Source organism: Erpetoichthys calabaricus, chromosome 2 (genome assembly GCF_900747795.2).
Source record: "Erpetoichthys calabaricus chromosome 2, fErpCal1.3, whole genome shotgun sequence".
Taxonomy (NCBI): Eukaryota; Metazoa; Chordata; class Cladistia; order Polypteriformes; family Polypteridae; genus Erpetoichthys; species Erpetoichthys calabaricus.
Genome location: NC_041395.2, coordinates 217,845,604 through 217,867,186, shown reverse-complemented (window position 1 = coordinate 217,867,186; position 21,583 = coordinate 217,845,604). Strand labels below are relative to the sequence as shown.

The following is a 21,583-nucleotide window of genomic DNA, read 5'->3' as shown; positions in this document are numbered from 1 at the left end:
CTGCTTCCCCCTCCTGAGACGCCAGACGGTGGACCAGAATCTCCTCGAAGTCGTCTGAAAGTCGTTCTCCATGGCCTCCCCAAACTCCTCCCATGCCCGAGTTTTTGCCTCAGCAACCACTGAAGCCGCATTCCGCTTGGCCTGCCGGTACCTATCAGCTGCCTCCAGGGTCCCACAGGACAAATGGGACCGGTAGGACTCCTTCTTCAGCTTGACAGCATCCCTCACTGCCGGTGTCCACCAACGGGTTCTGGGATTGCCGCCACGACAGGCACCGACCACCTTACGGCCACAGCTCCGGTCAGCTGCCTCAACAATAGAGGCACGGAACATGGCCCATTCGGACTCAATGTCCCCCACCTCCCTCGGGACATGGTCGAAGTTCTGCCGGAGGTGGGAGTTGAAGCTACTTCTGACAGGGGGCTCTGCCAGACATTCCCAGCAGACCATCACAACACGTTTGGGCCTACCATGGCCTGACCGGCATCCTCCCCCACCATCGAGGCCAACTCACCACCAGGTGGTGATCAGTTGACAGCTCCACCCCTCTCTTCTCCCGAGTGTCCAAGACATGTGGCCGCAAGTCCGACGACATGACCACAAAGTCGATCATCGAACTGAGGCCTAGGGTGTCCTGATACCAAGTGCACATATGAACACCCCTATGCTTGAACATGGTGTTTGTTATGGACAATCCGTGACGAGCACAGAAGTCCAATAACAAAACACCACTCGAGTTCAGATCGGGGGGGCCATTCCTCCCAATCACGCCCTTCCAGGTTTCACTGTCATTGCCCACGTGAGCATTGAAGTCTCCCAGCAGTACGAGGGAGTCTCCAGAAGGTATGCCATCTAGCACCCCATCTAGGGACTCCAAAAAGGGTGGGTACTCCGAACTGCTGTTCTGTGCATACGCACAAACAACAGTTAGGACCCGTCCCCCCACCCGAAGGCGAAGGGAGGCTACCCTCTCGTCCACCGGGGTAAACCCCAATGTACAGGCTCCAAGTCGGGGGGCAATAAGTATGCCCACACCCGCTCGGCGCCTCTCACTGGGGGCAACTCCAGAGTGGTAGAGAGTCCAGCCCCTCTCAAGGAGATTGGTTCCAGAGTCCAAGCTGTGCGTCGAGGTGAGCCCGACTATATCTAGCCGGAACCTCTCAACCTCGCCCAATAGCTCAGGCTCCTTCCCCTTCAGAGAGGTAACATTCCACGTCCCAAGAGCCAGCTTCTGTAGCCAAGGATCGGACCGCCAAGGTCCCCACCTTCGGCCACCACCCAATTCACACTGCACCCGACCTCCTTGACCCCTCCCATAGGTGGTGAGACCATGGGAAGGGGGACCCACGTTGCCTCTTCGGGCTGTGCCTGGCCAAGCCCCATGGGTGCAAGCCCGGCCACCAGGCGCTCGCCATCGAGCCCCACCTCCAGGCCTGGCTCCAGAGGGGGGCCCCGGTGACCCGCGTCCGGGCAAGGGAAAACGCCGTCCAAAATTTTTATTCATCATAGGAGGTTGTTTTGAACCGCACTTTGTCTCATCCCTCACCTAGGACCAGTTTGCCTTGGGTGGCCCTACCAGGGGCATAAAGCCCCATACAACAGAGCTCCTAGGATCACTGGGACACGCAAACCCCTCCACCACGATAAGGTGGCGGTTCGAGGAGGGGTAGCAAAGACCCTAAATATTTATATACATAAGAGATTTCAGTTTTCAATTTTTAGTAAATTTACAAACCTTCTCTAAAGATCTTTGCGCTTTACGGATTATTGAGTATAGCTAGAAATGCAAAAATTACAAATATATTTATTTAAAATTAAATTTACAACACAAAAAAGTGTGTAGAAAGTGAAAAGATCTGAATACTTTCTTAAATTCACTGTATGTGCAAATTAAAGTACTCTACACAAATGTCACTAATTCAATGTCATCTGTACTTACATGTCTCTTTATTATAAAAAAAATCTTGCGATGAGACATGATCTTTTGAAGAGAGATGGATAGACACTTTCACTTCCCGCGAGACAGACAAGTCATGTCATACTTATAATCTTTGGAAGCAAGTTCCGTGATACGCATGTGGAGCAGGTTAGAGATAATGGAAGTAGGAAAATTCAAAAGTCTCAAAAAATGAGAGTAGAGATTGCATTAGCACCAAGCAAACTGAAAGTATTACTCAGTGAAATAACAGAACAGCGAAAAAAGATCGAATACTCAGGTGCTGTACAGGCTTTTAAGTGTAAGAAACGCCATGCTAGATGCAGATCATACAGCACTCAGCAGCAGCAAGCCAGCAGCTGATCGAGCAAAGAGGAGGTAAAAAAAAGCTTTATTTGTTTTTCATTGTATCACCGTTTAAGAAGGGTTTCAGAGGAGCGACCGTGTCTCCTTGGGGTGTGTTCAGCCCCCCTCTACACAACGTGAGCGGCAGAAATATGAAGTGGCTGGCACGTAACGCAGGCCAAGGGGGTTGGCGAGCGAAGCGAGCAGGGGACAAAGCCCCCTAGTATTTCTTAAAACATGCAAGCAGAAACACACAGCCACTCATTCAATTTAGTGTTCAAAAGTATTCAGACCCTTGACCAATTCTCTAAATTTACTGAAAAAATAGTACATTAAAATTTTATTCTGTTTCAAAACACTGAAATGGAATTTTTTTAAATGTGACTTTGCTTTAGACAGAAAAAAAATCTTAAGAATAAAAGGAAATGCGCTATTTGAATAAGTATTTAAACCCCACACTTTAATGTTTTGTAGAGCCACTTTTTAACAGCAACAGTCTTTTGGCTCATTCTTCCAGACAGATTTGCTCCCAGCTGTTCAGGTTATGTGGATGATGCTTTTCCACTGAAATATTTAAATAGTGCTACAGAATATCAAATGAGCTGAGATCAGGGATTAAACTGGCCCAATGTAGGATATTCCTCTTTTGGTACCTTGAGCCTCTCTAAGGTTACTCTGACCTTATGTTTGGGTTCATTTCCTGCCAAAATATGAACTTTCACCCAAGCTTCAGGTTTTTAGCAGACAGAAATTGTTTCTGTTGAACTGTTTGATTGTATTTTTTGATCCACTTTTCCTTCTGTTGTAACCTGATGCCCAGTCTGTGCTGAGGAAAATCAGAGGGTCATTTAGATGGGCTAAGCCCCAATACCCCCAATATCATGTAAAGCCCCTGAACCATGCAGACAGGTTTTCTTACTTGTTAGATTTTGGAGAGTTTATTACAGCACACCCCTACCCTTGCATTTCACATGCTCCCCTTACCATTCTGGTCTGAAGCTAAACCTGACACCATGATATGCTGTAATGCTGCCACCCTCATACTTTACTATAGGTATGGCGTTTTCCGCAATGTGACCAGAGTTAATTTGCACTACACATGTCTCTTTGAACACTGGACAAAAAGCTCCACCTTGGTCTTATCTGACCACAAAACCTTTTCCCACATTGCAATTACAACATACAACAATTTTTGGTAAACTCCAGATGTGCTTTCCCATGATTCTTTCTTAGTAATGCTTTCTTTAGTACCACCCTCCCAACACAGCATTGTCTAGAGCTTTTAGTATGTTGACTGGTGCACCTTTACTCCAATCTCAGCTACTACTAATAATAATGATAATAATAAATGTTATTTATACAAGGCACCTTTCTAAACACTCAAGGGCACCAAACAAACAATAAATAAACAAAAAAGCACATTATAAACAAAACAAAAACATCAGAAAATAAAGAAAATATAAAAGTTAAAACCAAAGAAAGCCGCTGTAATCATAAAGAAAAAGCCATTTTAAACAGATGGGTTTTAAGTTTACATTGGAAAGTTGAAAATGATTCAGTAGGTAGTGAGTTCCAGAGCTTGGGAGCAGAATGGCTGAATGTTCTACTGGACTCTGTAGCTCCTTCAAAATGTTTGCTGGAACCTCAGTGGCTTCTTTCAAGACCCCTTTATTGGCCGGAGAGTTCCTGATAATTAAACCAACAGCGCCAACTAGGTCACCTATAAAATTGGCTGCTGTTTTATACCCTTCCCCAAATGTATTCATTTACAATATTGTATCTCTGACTTCTCCAGAATATTCTGTAGTCCTCATTTTCAGATCTCTCCATCAAATTCATAATCTGAATAATCCCAGACACCTTAACTGTGAGTTTTTTTTTTGTATACAGAACATGTGGCATTCTTTTTAATGCTTTACTGATTGAGGGCAAATTGTGTCCTTTGTAGACAACTGTTTTCCATCTGTGCCATCACCACAACACAAGGATTGAATGCTTGAACAGTAGATTTCCTTTTTTTGTCTTAAAATATATTTCTATCATAAAACAATGTTGCATTATGTCTGCAGCATAGAAATGTGTGCAGAAAGTGAAGGGGTCTGAATACTTTCTGAATCTACTGTATGTGCAAATTAAAAAACTCTATACATATCCGGGATTAAATCACTTAAAAATCTGTAAATAGACAACGTTTTTGCATCCTACGAACAATTACATTCTAAATGTAACTTACCAGCAACACGTTTCTTTCACTACCTTCAAATTCGAAACTTTGTTAAACAGAACCTGTCCAATTTTCCACGTAGACTTATCTTGTTCAATTGGAAGAATCCTAACCCACCTATTCTAAGTCAGTGGGTAAGTGATGTTATATACTATTTGAAACTGGAAAAAATCTAATTTGCACTTAGAGGATTTGTACAAAACTTTTTCAAAACCTGGCAGGAACTAATCAATAACATTTTAGAATAAGCATTTAAATTGAGGAAACAGGTTCTCTCCTGTCTTTTACTCCAGTTATCTTTATTCATTTATTATTTTATCTATTCATTTGTCTTTACTAGCATAAAATTTTACACTGCTGGTCTATCTCTCTTTCTCAGGGATGGGGGTTGATTTGTTTCAAACCTTTATTTTTCTTTTGTTAAAACTCAAGTTATGTGTATGGAGTGTTATTTGATGTTAATAAATTCAATAAGATTAAAAAAAAATAACACAAAGTAATCCTTGTGATTTTGCGAAAAAAACAAAACTTTCCTCTGTTTTCAGAGAAGTCCTTCTCGGAGACCAGTTGAAAATGTAGAATAATTCCTTATTTGCACATATTATATGAACAAATGTCTCAGTCCATGGAGTGAGCAGTCAGTAAAACAATGTTATACTTTTATACTTTTCCATTACCATTACCTTATCTAACACATCATGTCATCTGACTCTTAATATGCAGAATTGTATCATCTTAGCCAATCAACCACAGCCACCAGTAACTTCATATACAGTATGTCGATTCTTCTATTACTCTAAGCACCAGTTTGTTAATAGTGGTGTCCTACAGGTTTTCCCATTGAACTTATCACCACTTCATAATAGGGGTGTTTGGGCTTTCTCACTAGTTTTTTCTCTTTGTGATGGACGACCGGCTACAGACTCCGGTCGCCAACCCCAGGCCGCCAGGAGGAGCCCTCCGGACAGCATGATGGTGCCCCGAGTTCCAGCAGGGCCTCATGGACTTTGTAGTTTGTATACACAGCCCTGCTGGATACCTTGGGGGCCACCGGGAGTCGCTGTAGGGGGGCTAGTGGGCTCTTATGTGCCCTATAACCCGGGAGTGCGTCATCATCACGTGACAGGAAGGAACGACGTGCTCCCGGGCTGAAGAAAGGACTGTTTACCCTGACCCGGAAGGAAAAAGGAACTGTGGGTTTGGCCAGGAACCACTTCCGGGTCAGGGGATATAAAAGGACTGTGGGAAGCCCAGTACACTGAGCTGAGCTGGGAGGTAGGGTGGCAAGTGTCTGGGCAAGGAGGAGAGAGTATTGTTTATAGAGAATTGTGTAGTAGATGAGTAGTGTGATGTGGAGAGTGCTTTGTGCACGTAATAGTAAAATAAAGAGTTGTTATACTTTTACCTGGTGTTTAGAGTGGTACCTGAGGGTTCAAGAGGTGGACAACGCCTCTATCTGTTACATCTTTTTAGGAGGGTGTTTATTACTCATTTACTTCATTTTAACCTCATTAATTACTTTGATGGTTCCTCTTAAGATGAGGCAAACCTCACGTGTTCAAGCTTTAAGCCACATTTAGTTAATCCTTTAGTTACCTTCAGTCCTCTTCTTTACGCTTTTAATGATCCATTGACATAACTTCATTTAAGTATATGCTTTTTATTAAATTGTAAAAATTACTTTGTATTGATTAAAAATATTTGATTAAAATTGTCTTTCTATTAAAATGATTCTAAAATACTTATATTTAGGATATGAAAATTAAATTAAAAATTGCAGCTTCCATTGACTTTAGTAATGGTGATTATGATACCTTGAAGTTATGACGTGTTATGCTTGGGTTAGATGTGTACACCCCTTTGGAGACCTGTTTTATGAGGTTGTGGCTGACACTTTTCCAAGGACTTATTTCATCCTAAGGGAATAAGACGTCATATTCGATTACGCATTTCTGGAGTTTACAGCAGTTCCAAACATTTCTGTTTACACTACACAGCATGTGAATATGAAACAGGGTGAAAGAGCTGAATAGTATTATTAAGTGAAATGTTGTTCACCAGTGTTGTCATGATTTGGTATAATTTTGGGTTCTCCAAAGTCACCAGTGTTAACTTCTCTCATTAGGTCTGCTTCCAGTGTTGCTAGGACCGTGGCCTCTGAGGTTCGGGGCCCATGCATAATCGACGCAACAGGATAAAAGGACAGCTATGAGTATGGATACCAAATCTCTGAAGTATTCAAAGGTTATCTTTGTGCTCTTTTATAATACAATACAGTTTATTTTTGTATAGCCCAAAATCACACAGGACGTGCCGCAATGGGCTTTAACAGGCCCTGCCTCTTGACAGCCCACCAGCCTTGACTCTCTAAGAAGACAAGAAAAAACTCCCAAAAAAACCTAGTAGTGAAAAATGGAAGAAACCTTGGCAAAGGCATTTCAAAGAGAGACCCCTTTCCAGGTAGGTTGGGCATGCAGTGGGTGTCAAAAGAAGGGGGTCAATACAATACAATACACAGAACAGAACAAATCTTCAATAAAAAATAAAAAATAAAAATTTTTTAGAAGTACAGAGCAGAATTTAACAGTAGATGATATCACATAATAAGATTTGGATAATTTTAGACTCCTGGAGACCTCATCCATCAAGCTGCCTCCCCCATTTGGCCATTCCACGGCTGAAACAGTGTTGGGCCAGCCAATCCTATGAAAGGACCCCTCTTTCTCACGATTCCTGCGATCCTCCATCAGGGATGACTTTACCTTAGGCAGGCAAAACAACTTGGCAGGTGGGCTGTGGCACCAAGTGCCACATTTGAGTACCGAGAAGAGAAACAAAATAGGTGAGGGTCTTTTAGAGGGTCAGCTCAAGTTGGACGGTTTGGAGACAAGGCTAGAGAGGCGAGATTGCGTTGGTTTGGATATATGCAGAGGAGAGATGCTGAGTATATTAGGAGAAGGATGCTAAGGATAGAGCTGCCAGGCAAGAGAAAAAGAGGAAGGCCTAAGAGAAGGTTTATGGATGTGGTGAGAGAGGACATGCAGGTGATGGGTGTAACAGAGCAAGATGCAGAGGACAGAAAGATATGGAAGAAGATGATCCGCTACGGCAACCCCTAATGGGAGCAGCCAAAAGAAGAAGAAGATCTTTGTACTCTTTTCTCACATTTACTTTCGGATGATTATTGTCTCTCATTTTTGCACTTCTGGTTCATTTTGCTTTATATCTTTTATTTTATTTTGATGTTTGTTTTTACGCACATCTCCCAGTTTTTGCTCAAAAGCTTATCTGCCAGTTGGCTGACAGAACAAGTGCTACTAAATACTGTATTGATGACTAAGTCTTACAGTATGTAATGCGGCTGCTGTATGAATCTAGTGTTCTGGGTCTGAATCTTGTGTGGAGCTTGCATGTCCTCTTTGAGCTAGCATGGGGTTTCCTCTCACACCTTCAAATAAATGCTGTTAGATGAACTGATAATTCCAAATGTATGACTGAGAGTGTGGATGGGTATGTGTGTGAGTGGGTATCAAATGACCGCTGCTTAGGCTAAATCCTGAGGTAGCTCTTACCTAAGTCCTTACATCATTTTAAAAATAACATTAAGAAAATGAGCTACCGGAAAATATACCATTCTGGGTTGAAGGCCAAACTTCTTTTAAAAGAATTATTTTACCCTAAAACAACATAAACTATCCATCCATTATCCAACCCGCTGCATCCGAACACAGGGTCACATGGGTCTGCTGGAGCCAATCCCAGCCAACACAGGGCACAAGGCAGGAACCAATCCCGGGCAGGGTGCCAACCCACCGCAGGACAACATAAACTATTTTTACAATATGTATGCAATCCCAAGACATGGATCAATACTCAGGTACATAAGTGAATGAACAAATTGGGATGTGTTTGGCACATTTTAAGGCTTTTGCTTTCACATTAAGTTCAATATTTTTAATCACAAGAACAAGAAGAGCATTTTTTTAAATTATTTTTAAAAAATGATTAATTTTACAACACCATTTTCAGTGTCAAATTAATGTATACCATAATTGTGAAAAAATATTTTGTCTTGAAAAATATCAAATTTTATCCTTTAATATCTGAGTCTGTCTTGTTGGAAGTCATCAAGCTATCCAGCTTTTGGGCACCTTTTTTTCTGAAACAGAACTGATGAGCCAAGAACTCAATAACGGACAAGAAACCTTCCCACGTTCCTGTGGTGCCAGGACATGGAGACAATGATGATAATGATATCCTCCTGCCCCTATACCTGCTTATATCTTAATTAAACCACCATCGTCCCAACCTGCTTCAAAACCACCACGATAGTTCTCGTGCCAAAAAAGTCACAAGTGTCCAGCCTCAATGACTACCTTCCCGTTGCGTCATTGTGAAGTGCTTCGAGAAGCTTATCATGCGGCACATCAAAACTCTACTGCCCCCCTCACTGGACCCCCTGCAGTTTGCTTACCGCTGGAACCATTCAACAGATGATGCAATAGCCACCACTCTCCATCTGGCACTCGCTCATCTGGACAATAAGGACACATACGTTCAAATGCTGTTTATCGACTTCAGCTCAGCATTCAACACGATCATTCCTCAGCAGCTGACGGAAAAGCTGAACCTGCTGGGACTGGACACCTCCCTCTGTAACTGGATTCTGAACTTCCTGACTGAAAGACCTCAGTCAGTCAGGATTGGAAACAACGTCTCCAGAACCACCACACTGTGCACTGGAGCCCCTCAAGGCTGTGTGCTCAGTCCATTACTGTTCACACTGCTGACTCATGACTGTGCAGCAACGCACAGCTCTAATCACATCATAAAATTCGCCGATGACACGACTGTGGTGGGTCTCATCAACAACAACAATGAGTCAGCATACAGAGAGGAGGTGCAGCGGTTAACGGACTGGTGTAAAGCCAATAACCTGTCTCTGAATGTAGACAAAACAAAAGAGATGATTGCTGACTTTAAGAAGACTAAGAGTGACCATTTGCCACTGAACATTGACGGCTCAACTGTGAAAGTCATCAATAGCACCAAATTCCTGGGTGTCCACCTGGCAGAGAACCTCGCCTGGTCCCACAACACCAGCTCTTTAGCCAAGAAAGCCCAGCAGCAGCTCTACTTCCTGTGAAGGCTGAGGGAAGCCCATCTTCCACCAGCTACTCTAACAACATTCTACAGAGGAACCATAGAGAGCATCCTGAGTAACTGCATCACTGTCTGGTTTGGAAATTGCACGGTCAGGGATCGCAAAGCCCTACAACAGATAGTGAAGACAGCTGAGAAGATCATCTGTGTCTCTCTTCCCTCCATCATGGCCATTTACACCACATGCTGCATCTGAAAAGCCACCAGCATTGTGAATGATCTAACACACCCTTCACATTCACTGTTTACACTCCTGCCATTGGGAAAAAGGTGCTGAAGCATTCGGGCCCTCACCACCAGGATGTGTAACAGTTTCTTCCCCCAAGCAGTCAGACTCCTGAACACTCATGAACCGGTCTGATATCTGATATATGTGTTCTGTTCTGCAGTGTTGCACATGGTTGCACAAGTTTGCACATTTGACTCACATGCACTTTGTTATATATTATGTGTCTTTATGTTATGTGTCGTGGATTCTTCATTGTCCTGTGTTTTATGTAGCACCATGGTCCTGGAGGAACGTTGTTTCGTTTCACTGTATGCTGTACTACTGTATATGGATGAAATGACAATAAATACTCTTGAATCTTGAATCTTGAATCAAAAGCAAAGGTTTTCACAAATGTTCGTGTTTTAGCCACCATTACCTGCTTCAGGATGTGTATGTGAGTATTTTAGGTCTAGCATTACAGTTTTCCGGGAGCATTTGCCCCTATTAAACATATTCATGTATTTCTAATTCAGTGTTTGTCAACCAGTGTGCCATGAGAGCTACCTAGGTGAGCTATAGAAATAATAGTGTAGAACACTTGGGTCAAAACCTGAGTAGTACAAGATACTCAGATGGTCGAGGCTTGTCTAAGGAGGACAGGACTACCTGGAGAAGCTGGCATAAAATCAGCTCCTCAATCACTGTTTGGAAGACACAACACTTAGAGCACTTCGGACGCATCTCCTGGGTGCTAGAGTCCATCTGCCTAGGTGTGTGGTCACCAGCAAGTCTCGCAGGGTGCACAAGTTGCCTTTGTGGCAGAAAGGAGTGGGCAGAGAGACAAAGCAGCTGGGAGATGCCAGCAAATTGCTCACTAAGTTCTGTGTGTATGAATGCTGATAGCTGCTTTTTTATTGGCTTCTCTGGTAGTCCAACCCCTTCGGACAGTTGAGCATATGTATGAGATGTAATGTGTTTGTGGTAAGTAGAATAATGGTGTGCCTTGGGATGTTTTTGGATATAAAAAGTGTACCACCACAAAAAAAAGCTTTGGATGCACTGATCTAATGTATATAGAGTTCTTCAACTAACTAATACAGTTAATTTCTGAAACTGGTCTCTGAGGAGTCAACTGGAATGAAGCCAGCAAATATGGGCCACTCAGTGCAAACTATGTTTGCCTTGTATAAGATAAGGTAGAAGTGAAACTCTTTTGGAGTTTAACTAAAATGATTTTTTGAGATTCAGGGATAACTCGTACAAAAAAAAAATAAAAATAAAAATTCATAAGGATTAAAACGAGTCTGTGGAGGGAAATGACATAAAATTAATTATTAGGGATTTCAGTGTAGTTGGCTTCATTTTCATATATCCTTGCATTTAATGTGGAATAAAATGAAGACAGTCAATCACTTTAATGGATTAGATGTGCCTGTCAGTTATTAAATGGAGTGTAAAAGCCCAATTAGAAATTTTCTGAAAAATTAGAATATGCTTGTCTAGATAAGTCAGAGGACATGGAATGTATTTGCATCCTGGAGGATCTAAGTGATGAGGGAAATACAGTTTTGCTTAGAAGCTTTCAACAGATTAGGAATTAGAGCGAATTAGAGTTTAAGTATAAGAGAGAAGAAGGGGGCGGGGAGGAAGACAGGAAGACAAGGCAAGAGAGAGAGAGAGAGAGAGAAAAGGAAAGTGGAATTTTTGTCTGTAATCAGCGCTGAGCTCCCTGCTATTTTCTGACTTGCTGCTCAAACTACAGGAACAGCACAGCAGAGATCCCCAGTGACGATGGGTGAGTGTCCGACTTCTCTATACTTGTAGATCTCTCTGAATGTTGAGATTTTAAAAAGCAAGGTCAGCTGGTGATGTGATAAGAGGCTACAATATAGAACTACACTTCAGCAATACATTAATACAGAGGTTTGCAACTTGTACTTACAGGGTATTTACTTGTAAACTGCTGTTTATTATGTTTAGGAAAGCTATTCCCAGTCAAGGACCAAAATATTAGTCCTGCTTTCAGATTGTTTTGGTCTCCCTCCCCAGAGACCTGCTGCCTTGTGGAGCTGTTTCATCTGTTTCTTAAGCACTTATATTTTTAGTTCTGTAGGTAGTGGGGGTGACATAGTGTTGATAGCTTTTCCACTGGGTCTCATTTTAGAATCTCTGAGTAAAGCTTTGGAAACAATAAAGAACACAGAATGGAGCGATAATGAGGAGCATATAATGGAACAGTTTGAAATTCTGCTGACAGCGGTCAAAGAAAAACGTGAGTACTTTACAGAGTTATATTCAAAGATTATACATAATCAAGTGGTGAAACATTAATAGTCAGAGTATGTCTACTCCAGAAGTGAACCTCTCATCAAAAAACATTAGACAGGATATGTCCATGCAACACGCAAGTGAGGACAACATTTAGGTGTTACCCACCTGTCAGAACACACAGCATAAGAATACAGAACATGTTCACGTAATTCACCTGGCCTTTATAGAATTTATCGTCATTCGTCAGCCTATGATAATAAGAGCACTGTGGGTATACAAGTATCACCCAACAAAACAGGTAGAACACTGCTCTTATTGGAACAAGTGCGCTCATCAACACATGCAGGCGAGAGCCTACTAATTATGAAAGTTGCTCATCAGAACACACGGTTAGGAACACTTTAGCATCATCAGTTAGAGAACACACTATCAAGACTGACAGTGATCATCAGAACACTCCGGCGCTGCTGCAAAAATGGGCATCACTCATCAAGGGTGGGGGGCACCTCCTGTCAGAGTACTGGAGAGGCTGTCATTACTCATCGTCATCATCTATTGGAGCACACTGGTGACAGCAATATATAGATTGTCATCAGAACACACATTCGGGACTACTGTACAGGTGATCATCACTCACCATGATGTGGAACGTTAGCCATCAGAACAATCTGCTGGGAACAGTGCAAATGTGCGCATCACTCATCAAAACACAAAACTGAGAGCATTATAAATATGAATATCTTCCACCAGGCTATTATAAAGATTGAAAATTAACAACTGAAGACACTCACATGGGATAACTGTGTTATGATTCTGACATTTTGGAATGTGCTGAATGTTTTTTTTATGCATATTTTGTACATTTGTTCTCATTTTCATTTATTTATTAGTGCTTCTTTGCTTCTATTATGTGTTATATTTGTGCTTACAGCAATTCTTTCAAGTGGCCTGTGATGAGAGGCCTGTGGCACAGTGGTGTTTTAAAATAAATAAAGCAGACTCTGATTGGATGTGTGACTGCGTTTCACTCCAGAGTTGTTTGGGGTGCTTGGCTGATTGTGCTTACATTTGTAAATGCGAGTGGATCAGTCACACCTCGTAATAGGATAAAAAGTAGCCTGTATGGCGGGGGTGGGGATCAGAAAGGAATATTGATTAAAAGGAACATACGTAGGTTAAAGGGAAAAGAGACAAAGGCAGGAACAGGATGGAGTGGGTACAAGGAAGTAGAGCCCTGAGGATGGAGCGTGTGCCGTCAAATTTAGAAAGCAGCACCGAGGCTCATGGTTTTTAAAGAAAATGCTTGCCCTTGTGTTTTAACCTCATTTTATGGAAATATTTACAATGTATTTGGATATTTTAACTTCTATACTTTTCATTAATTTTATGGATTATTCATTTATTGGAATGATTTAAACCAATGCACTTTTGGACACTTTTTTGTTTTGCTTTAATAAAAGCACTGGCACTTTTTGCACCAACCCTTGCTGAATTTGTGTCTCCACATTTGCCCAACTCATCTCGGTACATGACTATCAACACTTACAGATTGAAAAGGATCCTGGATGCAACGAGGGAGGGTGGAGTTAACCCGGACCATCATACGGCCATGTTGTTGCAAGCAACAAACTCTCATTGCTAGGAGGTGGTAGCATGTGACATCATCAAGTATTCTGACTCAGAGTGAGACAGTATATGTTTAAGGAATAGATAAACTTAGTCAGAGCAAACCCCGGTTAAAACCAAAAATCAAACCAATCAGCAGGACTAAACTGAAATTTTAAACCAAAAATCAAAGATCAATAACAGAAGAAAAGAACCTAAGCACCAGGAGGATTAAGAAAGGGTTTTTAACATGTCTTTCAAAATTTATATCCTTCAATCCTGGATATAGAAGAAATGTCGCTGCTGTCCTAAATATGGTCGAGCTTACATGTGTCATGCTACTTGGAGAATTCTGGGAGGTGGTCACCATGGGAACACCCAACACTGAAGTTCCAGACTGGTGATTCCCCACATAAGTCACCAAGTACTGTGGTAGATAATAGAACTTTAGGGACCTTCAAAACTAGACTGGATGTTTTTTTGGAAGAAGTAAGTGGATAGGACTGGTGGGCTTTGTTGGGCTGAATGACCTGTTCCCATCCAGATTGTTCTAATGTTCTAATAAATTAAAGATTGTGTTTCAGCATAACAGTAATAATGTTTTAAAACATCCTCAAACTGGAAACTACTTGTTATGACCTGAGAGTCCCAAGAACCTCCAAAAATGCTGACTAGTGGAGGATTTACCCTCAACCCCTGACTAGTAGTGAGGGCAAACACATGACCCTCATAAAATAAAAGTTGATTTTCACAAAAAAATCCTCTTTCACACTGTGAAGTTCTGAAGAGCACAAAAGGCACAAAGGAGGTGACAGCAATGCAATCCAAGGTTAGCAAACCCAACACAGAATCTAAAGAAAGGTCAAAAAACAGAGCGAAAGGTCAAAAATCCAGAAATCCAAAAATCCACAGCGCATTCACAAACATTTACGAAAAGAGCCATCCACTGTTTCAAAAACTGCAGCTCTTTCTGCAAAGGAGACAGTTTTTTTACTATATTATATTATATTATATTATATTATATTATATTATATTATATTATATTATATTATATTATATTATTATTTTAAATATATTATTTTTTTGTATTTATTATGTTTCGGGTCATTCATTTTGTTATGACTGAGAGTCGCAAAACACTAAAAGGAGTCAAAAACATTTCCAATAATGCCTGCTAAAGAGGGAATACTATCAAAAACCCCAGCTAGATAAAAAAAAAGGTCCACGTAGATTCTTTATAAAGTAAAATGTTTTATTCTCACAAAATGCTCTGTTTTCTGACCTTGCCCTGGATTACTATACTGGGTCTTTATTTGCCTTGAATTTCCTTTGCTGAAATCTTCTTTATGCCTTTTGTGCCTTTTGGAGCTTCAAACAGAGAATTGTTATTTTATAAAGATTCTGTGTGGCCCTTTTCAAATTTAGCCAGGGTTTTTGGTGGGATTTCCCCCTTCTAGTGAGCATTATTTGAAGTGTTCTTGGATCTCTGTTGTGCTTTGGGAATCTCAGTCATAATACTAATAATATTTTTGGAATCACTGACCTTAAACCTTTCCAGATTGATGTATAATTTATTCATATATTTTCAAGCAAACCAACAAAAAATTAATACAAAACACAGATCACAATATTAAGATGACAAATTGTCTGTGGCACCCATGATTTTGTATTTGTAGCTAAAAATCTTCTGTACAGTTCTTTTAAGGAGTAAGAGCTTTGCATATATTATTTTTAAGGTTTTTATTTTGCCATTTGTTTTAGTCTTTGACATTTTAGGTATATTTGACTTACTAACTTTTAACCACTGCCTGTTTTTTAACTACCATTCTTTCTTCATCACCTTGTCTTGCTTTAAACCTGCTTTTAAACTGCTCTGGCAGTACATATTGTTAAGGCAGATGTTGATATTTAAACTCCTTGGTGAGAGCTCTACAATGGTGAACATTACCCATTACACATTAGAGATGATAGCTGATCCTCATAATTCACATTTTGGGCCCACTGTGAAGAAAAATATCAGGCATCAAAGCATACAAAAGAAAACACTATAAATGTACACATCTCTTACCTGTGTACTATTAAGATTGAAAACAAAAAATCAGAACACTCAATTGGTACCAGTTTGAAAGTGGATGTCAGTCAGAACACTCATTTGAGAGCTCTGTAGACTGAGACTGATTCTCCAAATATAGAAATGGGCCCACTGTGAAGGTGAACACATCCCATCAGAACACACAATTGAGAGCATATTAAAGGTGAACACAGGGCCGTCTTAACGTATGGGCACAATGGGCACTGGCCGGGGGCCCCAGGACCAAAGGGGCTCACAATGTTTCTGACGCCTATCAATGTTTCTATTTTGCTATCAAGACAGAGGGCCCAGTGCACTACTTTGCCCGGGTGCCTATGATGCTGTTAAGTCAGTAGCACTACAGATTAATGGACTCCATTTCTTAGCTGCCCTGAGTGGACATCTGCAAACTTTGTCGTGAGTGTTCATTGTTAGTTGTTTATTGTTGTGTGTTAGTATTTGTTATTGCTGTAGGGGAAGGAGACGGTTACCTGTTTATTAGTTGTTTGTATTTCTTCGCCATTCAATATATCGCATAATTATTTATTCGATTTGCTGTTAATTAGTGTTTCTGTGTGTGAGTGGTGCAAGTCGGACCGACGTTGAATGTGAATCTGAATGGCACCGGACCACTACAAACAGACATCACTCATGAAAATGCCCAAACAAGAGCTCTATAAAAGAGGACATCACCTCTTATACATTACACATGATGATACTATAAAAATGAACTTTAATCATCCAGTGACCACTGTAACAATGAACACCACTCATCAGAGCACACATTTGGGAATACTAGAAAGGTGGATATTTAACTTTAGTTAAGTCAGGCAAGAAGACTGTAAAAATTGACATTTGTGAGCCATAAAGGGGCATTGCAGCACCCCAAACCCCAGATACAACTGCACAGGCACAGTTACAGATTCTAATAAAGACATTTATTGCCACAAATACCTTAATATATTAATATGACTCTCCACTCCACCCAGGTGAGCTTTGACTGACTACTCTCCCCACTCTGACTCACCAGCTTAAGCAGAGCAGCTTCCTGTATCCTGAACCCAGGAGTGCTTCTGGTACTATCATATTGCATCCAGGTCAGGCCGAATCTCCCTGTGATTGGGGAGTCTGCCTCCAGCAGCTCCACCTAACAGCACCTGAGGGCCCCAACAGGGCTGCCCACCAAAACTACAACTCCCACACAGCCCTGCGGGTGTCTAAACGGGATACACACCAAAGGAATGTCACCACCCAGGGAAGCATACTGACCTGGGAAGCAGTCTCCCCCTGTCCATTCTTTATAATGGCCTCTTGACCAGGAAGGCTACCACTAACCAATTTGGTCCGCCCACATCCTTCCATTAAAAAGACCTCCTAGTCAGGTAAGGATCCATCCATCCCAGCTGGGATGCCAGCCCGTTCATGCTGTCCATAACATTTTGCTCAGAAGACTCATCTGGGGCCACTGTAAAAGAGGATTGCAGGTCTCAAAACATTTGGTAAAGAACACTATCAAGATTGATATTGATCATCAGAACAAACATGGGGACGCTATAAAGTAAAATATCATCCATCAGAATACTATAAATATTGAGAGTGCTTAGCGTACACACACAGATGAGACCACTGTAAAGGTGGACACCACCTGTTAGCACACAGAGGGGGAGTTTGGGAAGCAAGAGCAATATCAAGACTGACGCTGCTCACAATGAGTGAAGATGAACATGCGGGTAGGACTATTATAGAGGCTGGTATCAGTTATCAGAACTCAAAGATGAAACAATTAGAAATGTTCACAACACTCATGTCAAGTCAATAAAAATAAGCTCATTGCTTGGTAGAAGTAAGGGAAAATAACTAAAATGAGAGATGGAGCTTTAATGAGATCTTAGGGACTTCAAACCCTGAGGTTGTGGGTTCAAGTCCCACTATGACACTGTGTGACCATGAGCAAAGCACTTGCCTTGCCTATGTTCCAATTGGAAAACCAAAAGAAAAATAACCAATTGTATCATAGATGTTGTTAATTGTCAAATAAGTAAATGTGAATAGAAACGGAAAAAAAGGATGGAGCAAAAGAAAACAGTGGAGGCTTTTGCAGAAGTGAAGGCTTGGAGCAACTCCATGTGTGAATGTTCAGGACCATGAAGAACGCCTTCTGCAGACACAACTTCATTGATAAAATCTTAAAGTAAGCCTACATGTTTGATGGGCATCCTGATTCTGGGCTTGACTGACTGAGGTGGTTCACTAAGGTCTCTCTTCTGGGGGTAGAAGCTGTCTTAGTCTTTTTAGCTTGAACCTCACCTTTAGAAATTCGGTCCAAGTCACATGCATCTTTGACTCGGCGTTGCTTGGGTTAAACGTTTTCTTTTTTTTTTTGATCTCATACTGAATGTCTCTCATGATTAAATGGGTTAAATAACAATTCTAAATTTTCCCCCAGTTTGATCCATAGGAATGAAAAATCAAAAAAGAGACCTCCTTAATATCCTTTGAGTCTCTCCTGGACAACAATGAGATGACAAAGAAATAAAATGGAGACATGTTCTTTTGTGTTATGCTTCTCAGGGTTTTCTTCTGAGGAAAACATTAAATACATTGGCATTCTTACAAGTGTCTCCTCTTGGGTTTCAGCAGAGATCTCAGCAAATTCACACAAAGAGCTCAGATCTTTCAAATAGTGTCTTGCCATTTTGTTTTTCGCAATCTGAAAGTATTTGCATTGTGTGCTCAGTAATATGTGATTAAATGTATGGACCATTGTTTGTGGTATTAAAACACGTTACTATGATTATAAAAACTGTAGTCCTTGCTTCTGAATAATACTATTAGATGTTCTAATTTATATTGTTGTGCTTCAATTAGGTCTTACCCATTCTAGAAGAAAAGTGTGTGGCACAGTGGTTAAGACTTTAGACGTCACACCCTGAGCCTGTGAGTTTTAATCCCACTACTGACACCAATGTGTGACCATGAGAAAGCCACTTCATCTGCCAGTGCTCCAATTGGAAAAAAACAAATGTAATCAAATGTTGAATGCCACAATGGATGAAGTCTATGAAAATATGAAGACTTGAAAAAGATTAAAACAAGACTAGAAAGAGATCTCATATAAATGCAATGTGCAATGCTTTTCTAACCAAGTTCTCAATCATGACTCCTTTTACCTCAGTTGAATCTCATTTTGGTCTAAAGCTGTTTCTCCTAGGAATTTTAGGAGACACATCTGTAATAAAGCTAATGAAATATGAATGAGAATCTCTTGAGCCACCAAATATCAACCTTTGAACATTAACGTTTTCCTTTGGGGAGTGGGCAGCGAAATGCCAGATATTACAGTATAAATTAATCTTAATTTTTATAGCACCATTCTCAAAACCACTTGACAATACTTTCAACAAAAAGAAATCAAAAAATGTACGCCCAGATTGCATTGAATCCAAAGTTGTAAAGCTTACTCCCTCTGAGGTTCATTAATATCACTATGAAATCCAAATCTGACTGACTTGAATGCCATCTTGGCAGGTTCTGGCTAATTCTGTAAGTGACAATTTGAATGCTAGTCTAATAATTAACACTCATGGAGCAGATGCAGACGTGATTGTGTTAATTACATCCTGTTCTTGCTCGAGAGACTGCTATTTTCCGTGTCACAAGTCAGACAGCCTTCTGCGGAAGGATGCTCTTCCATGGAAGTCCACCTCCTCAATATGAAAGAATGTGGGTTCAGTAAGCTAGCACATTCCATTATCATTATCTGTTATGTAGCTGAGAGTGTGACTGGTCTGCCAATGTTGTCTTTGGAAAGTACAACTAATCACCTCCTGGGGAGATCCAAGACAACTTAGGGACTTGTCAGGACATCACATTCAGAGGGCGGTCCTGGCAGCAGCACAAGAACACAATCACAGCAGAATATTGCTATTCTGGGATTGAATCTGCTCCCACGCTTTAGGCTGTGTGAATGTGAGAGTCATTTTGTTTTGTGATATTCTAGAGCTTTTAACACAACATCTGTGAAAGAGTTATTCCGCTGGATATATCACAGTAGGGACCAAAAAGTGTTTGGCTAATTTAAAAAAACGAATGATGAAGAAACAATTCATCATGATTAGATTTTTTTCACAATGCACAGTTGAAAACAAATCAGTTATTTAGCTGAGTCTTTTGAAAACATGACCTGCTACAACTCATAAGCTGTAATGCGTTTGGAGACTTAACAAGATGCTGTCTAAAAATGAAGCAGTAATGTGTAATTCTGTCATTTGCAGCTGAGGGCGCCATTCAGTTGATCATAACAAGTGGCATCCTACCCTTCATGGCTGAGGGTCTTCAGAGGAACAGCTTGATCTGTACCCAGGGTGCCCTGTTCATTGCAGAACTGGCAAAAGCAGGTAAGAGCATTCAAAGTCAAATGTTATATGTTAGAAATGAAAATATCTAGTATTGGCCATTTCTGTCTTTCATGGTAGGCTGCTCACTCATATCTCACATACTATACTTTACCCTATAGAGTAGCACAGTGGGTGGCAGCCTGATCATTGTTCTTTCATGTCTCTGTCTATTTTCCTCCCCAAGCGTGTGCCAGTTAGGTGAAATGGCAATTCCAAGTTGTTTGAGTGTAGGTGTGCGCATGAGTGCACCCTCTGATGGACTGGTTCTCTGTCCAGGGATATTTCTTGCCCTGCACCCTATGCTACTGGGATACGCTCTGCTCCCTGTGACCCTGAATTGAATTAAGCAGGTCGGGGATCATTATGTTATGTGACAGAAAGAGACACCAGACATCGCAAAGGTTTGAGGCAGCCACCCGTATAATATGTTCCTGGCTGCAAAAGTAAAAAGGTTTGAGAAGCGAGTGGTGTAACAAGACAGAGTCCCACAACAGAACTGTCCTCCGAAGGAGGGGAGTGGGGTTTTATACTGAGACCTGAGGAAGTGATGTCATTCTCTGGACCGGGACAGGAAGTGACATGGTTCTTGGGGTCGGGACAAGAAGTGACGTGCTCTGAGCTGTTGCACCGGCTCCTGGCGGCATTTCCCTGGAAAGGTCTACAAGAGACTTAGAAAGAGAGTCAGTGCACCCCGCCGCCCCCTGGGCAGATGTGTTAATATAATTCTCTAAGCCCTTTAGCTGCCTCCTATTCTCTTATTATGGATGGTGCAGTGATTAGCGAGTCTTCTCCTGGTATTTTGGACATGTATTTCTGCCATAGCAGAATGGACTCTGTGAGTAATAATAAAATAATAATAATAATTCTTTACATTTATATAGCGCTATTCTCACTACTCAAAGCACTCTCCACACAGGGAGGACCCAGGAAGCGAATCCACAATCTCCTTACTGCAAAACAGCAGCACTACCACTGCACTACCTGTGATTGTGGTTTGTTGTGGTGTGCCTTTCTGCCACACTGTACACTCTCACACTAAGCTGCTAGATGGACATTTAGCAGCTGATGGCCACAAGGTGATGGGAATCCAACTAGAAAGACATGAATGGATCATGTTACTTCACTGAGAGCTCTTTCACATTATACGTGTTTTAATTGTATTAAAATTTGTTTTTTATACTGGTGGTGCATTACATAACTTTTACTCAGAGAGCAAGTCAAACCTGATAACTGTAGTTTCTGTTTGTGCTGGATGAGGATGTTAAATTACACTACTAAAAATGTTAGTTCAAATTACATGACTCCATGATGACTTTCCAGCATCATAGGCCCCCAGGCAAAGTAGTATGCTGGGACCCCT

The 21,583-nt window shown here is 41.2% G+C and overlaps 1 protein-coding gene across 1 annotated transcript in view; it reads left to right on the top strand.

Annotated features, from left to right (window-relative positions):
- Positions 1-11,540: 11,540 nt before the first annotated feature.
- The window catches only part of si:dkey-191g9.5 (rap1 GTPase-GDP dissociation stimulator 1), a 52,012-nt gene continuing 41,969 nt past the window's right edge, over positions 11,541-21,583 (top strand). Inside the window, exons 1-3 of the mRNA XM_028795153.2 lie at positions 11,541-11,674; positions 12,044-12,151; positions 20,101-20,223. Coding sequence (XP_028650986.2) covers positions 11,671-11,674; positions 12,044-12,151; positions 20,101-20,223 — 235 coding nt within the window. The 5' untranslated portion in view covers positions 11,541-11,670. The remainder of the gene's footprint in view (positions 11,675-12,043; positions 12,152-20,100; positions 20,224-21,583) is intronic.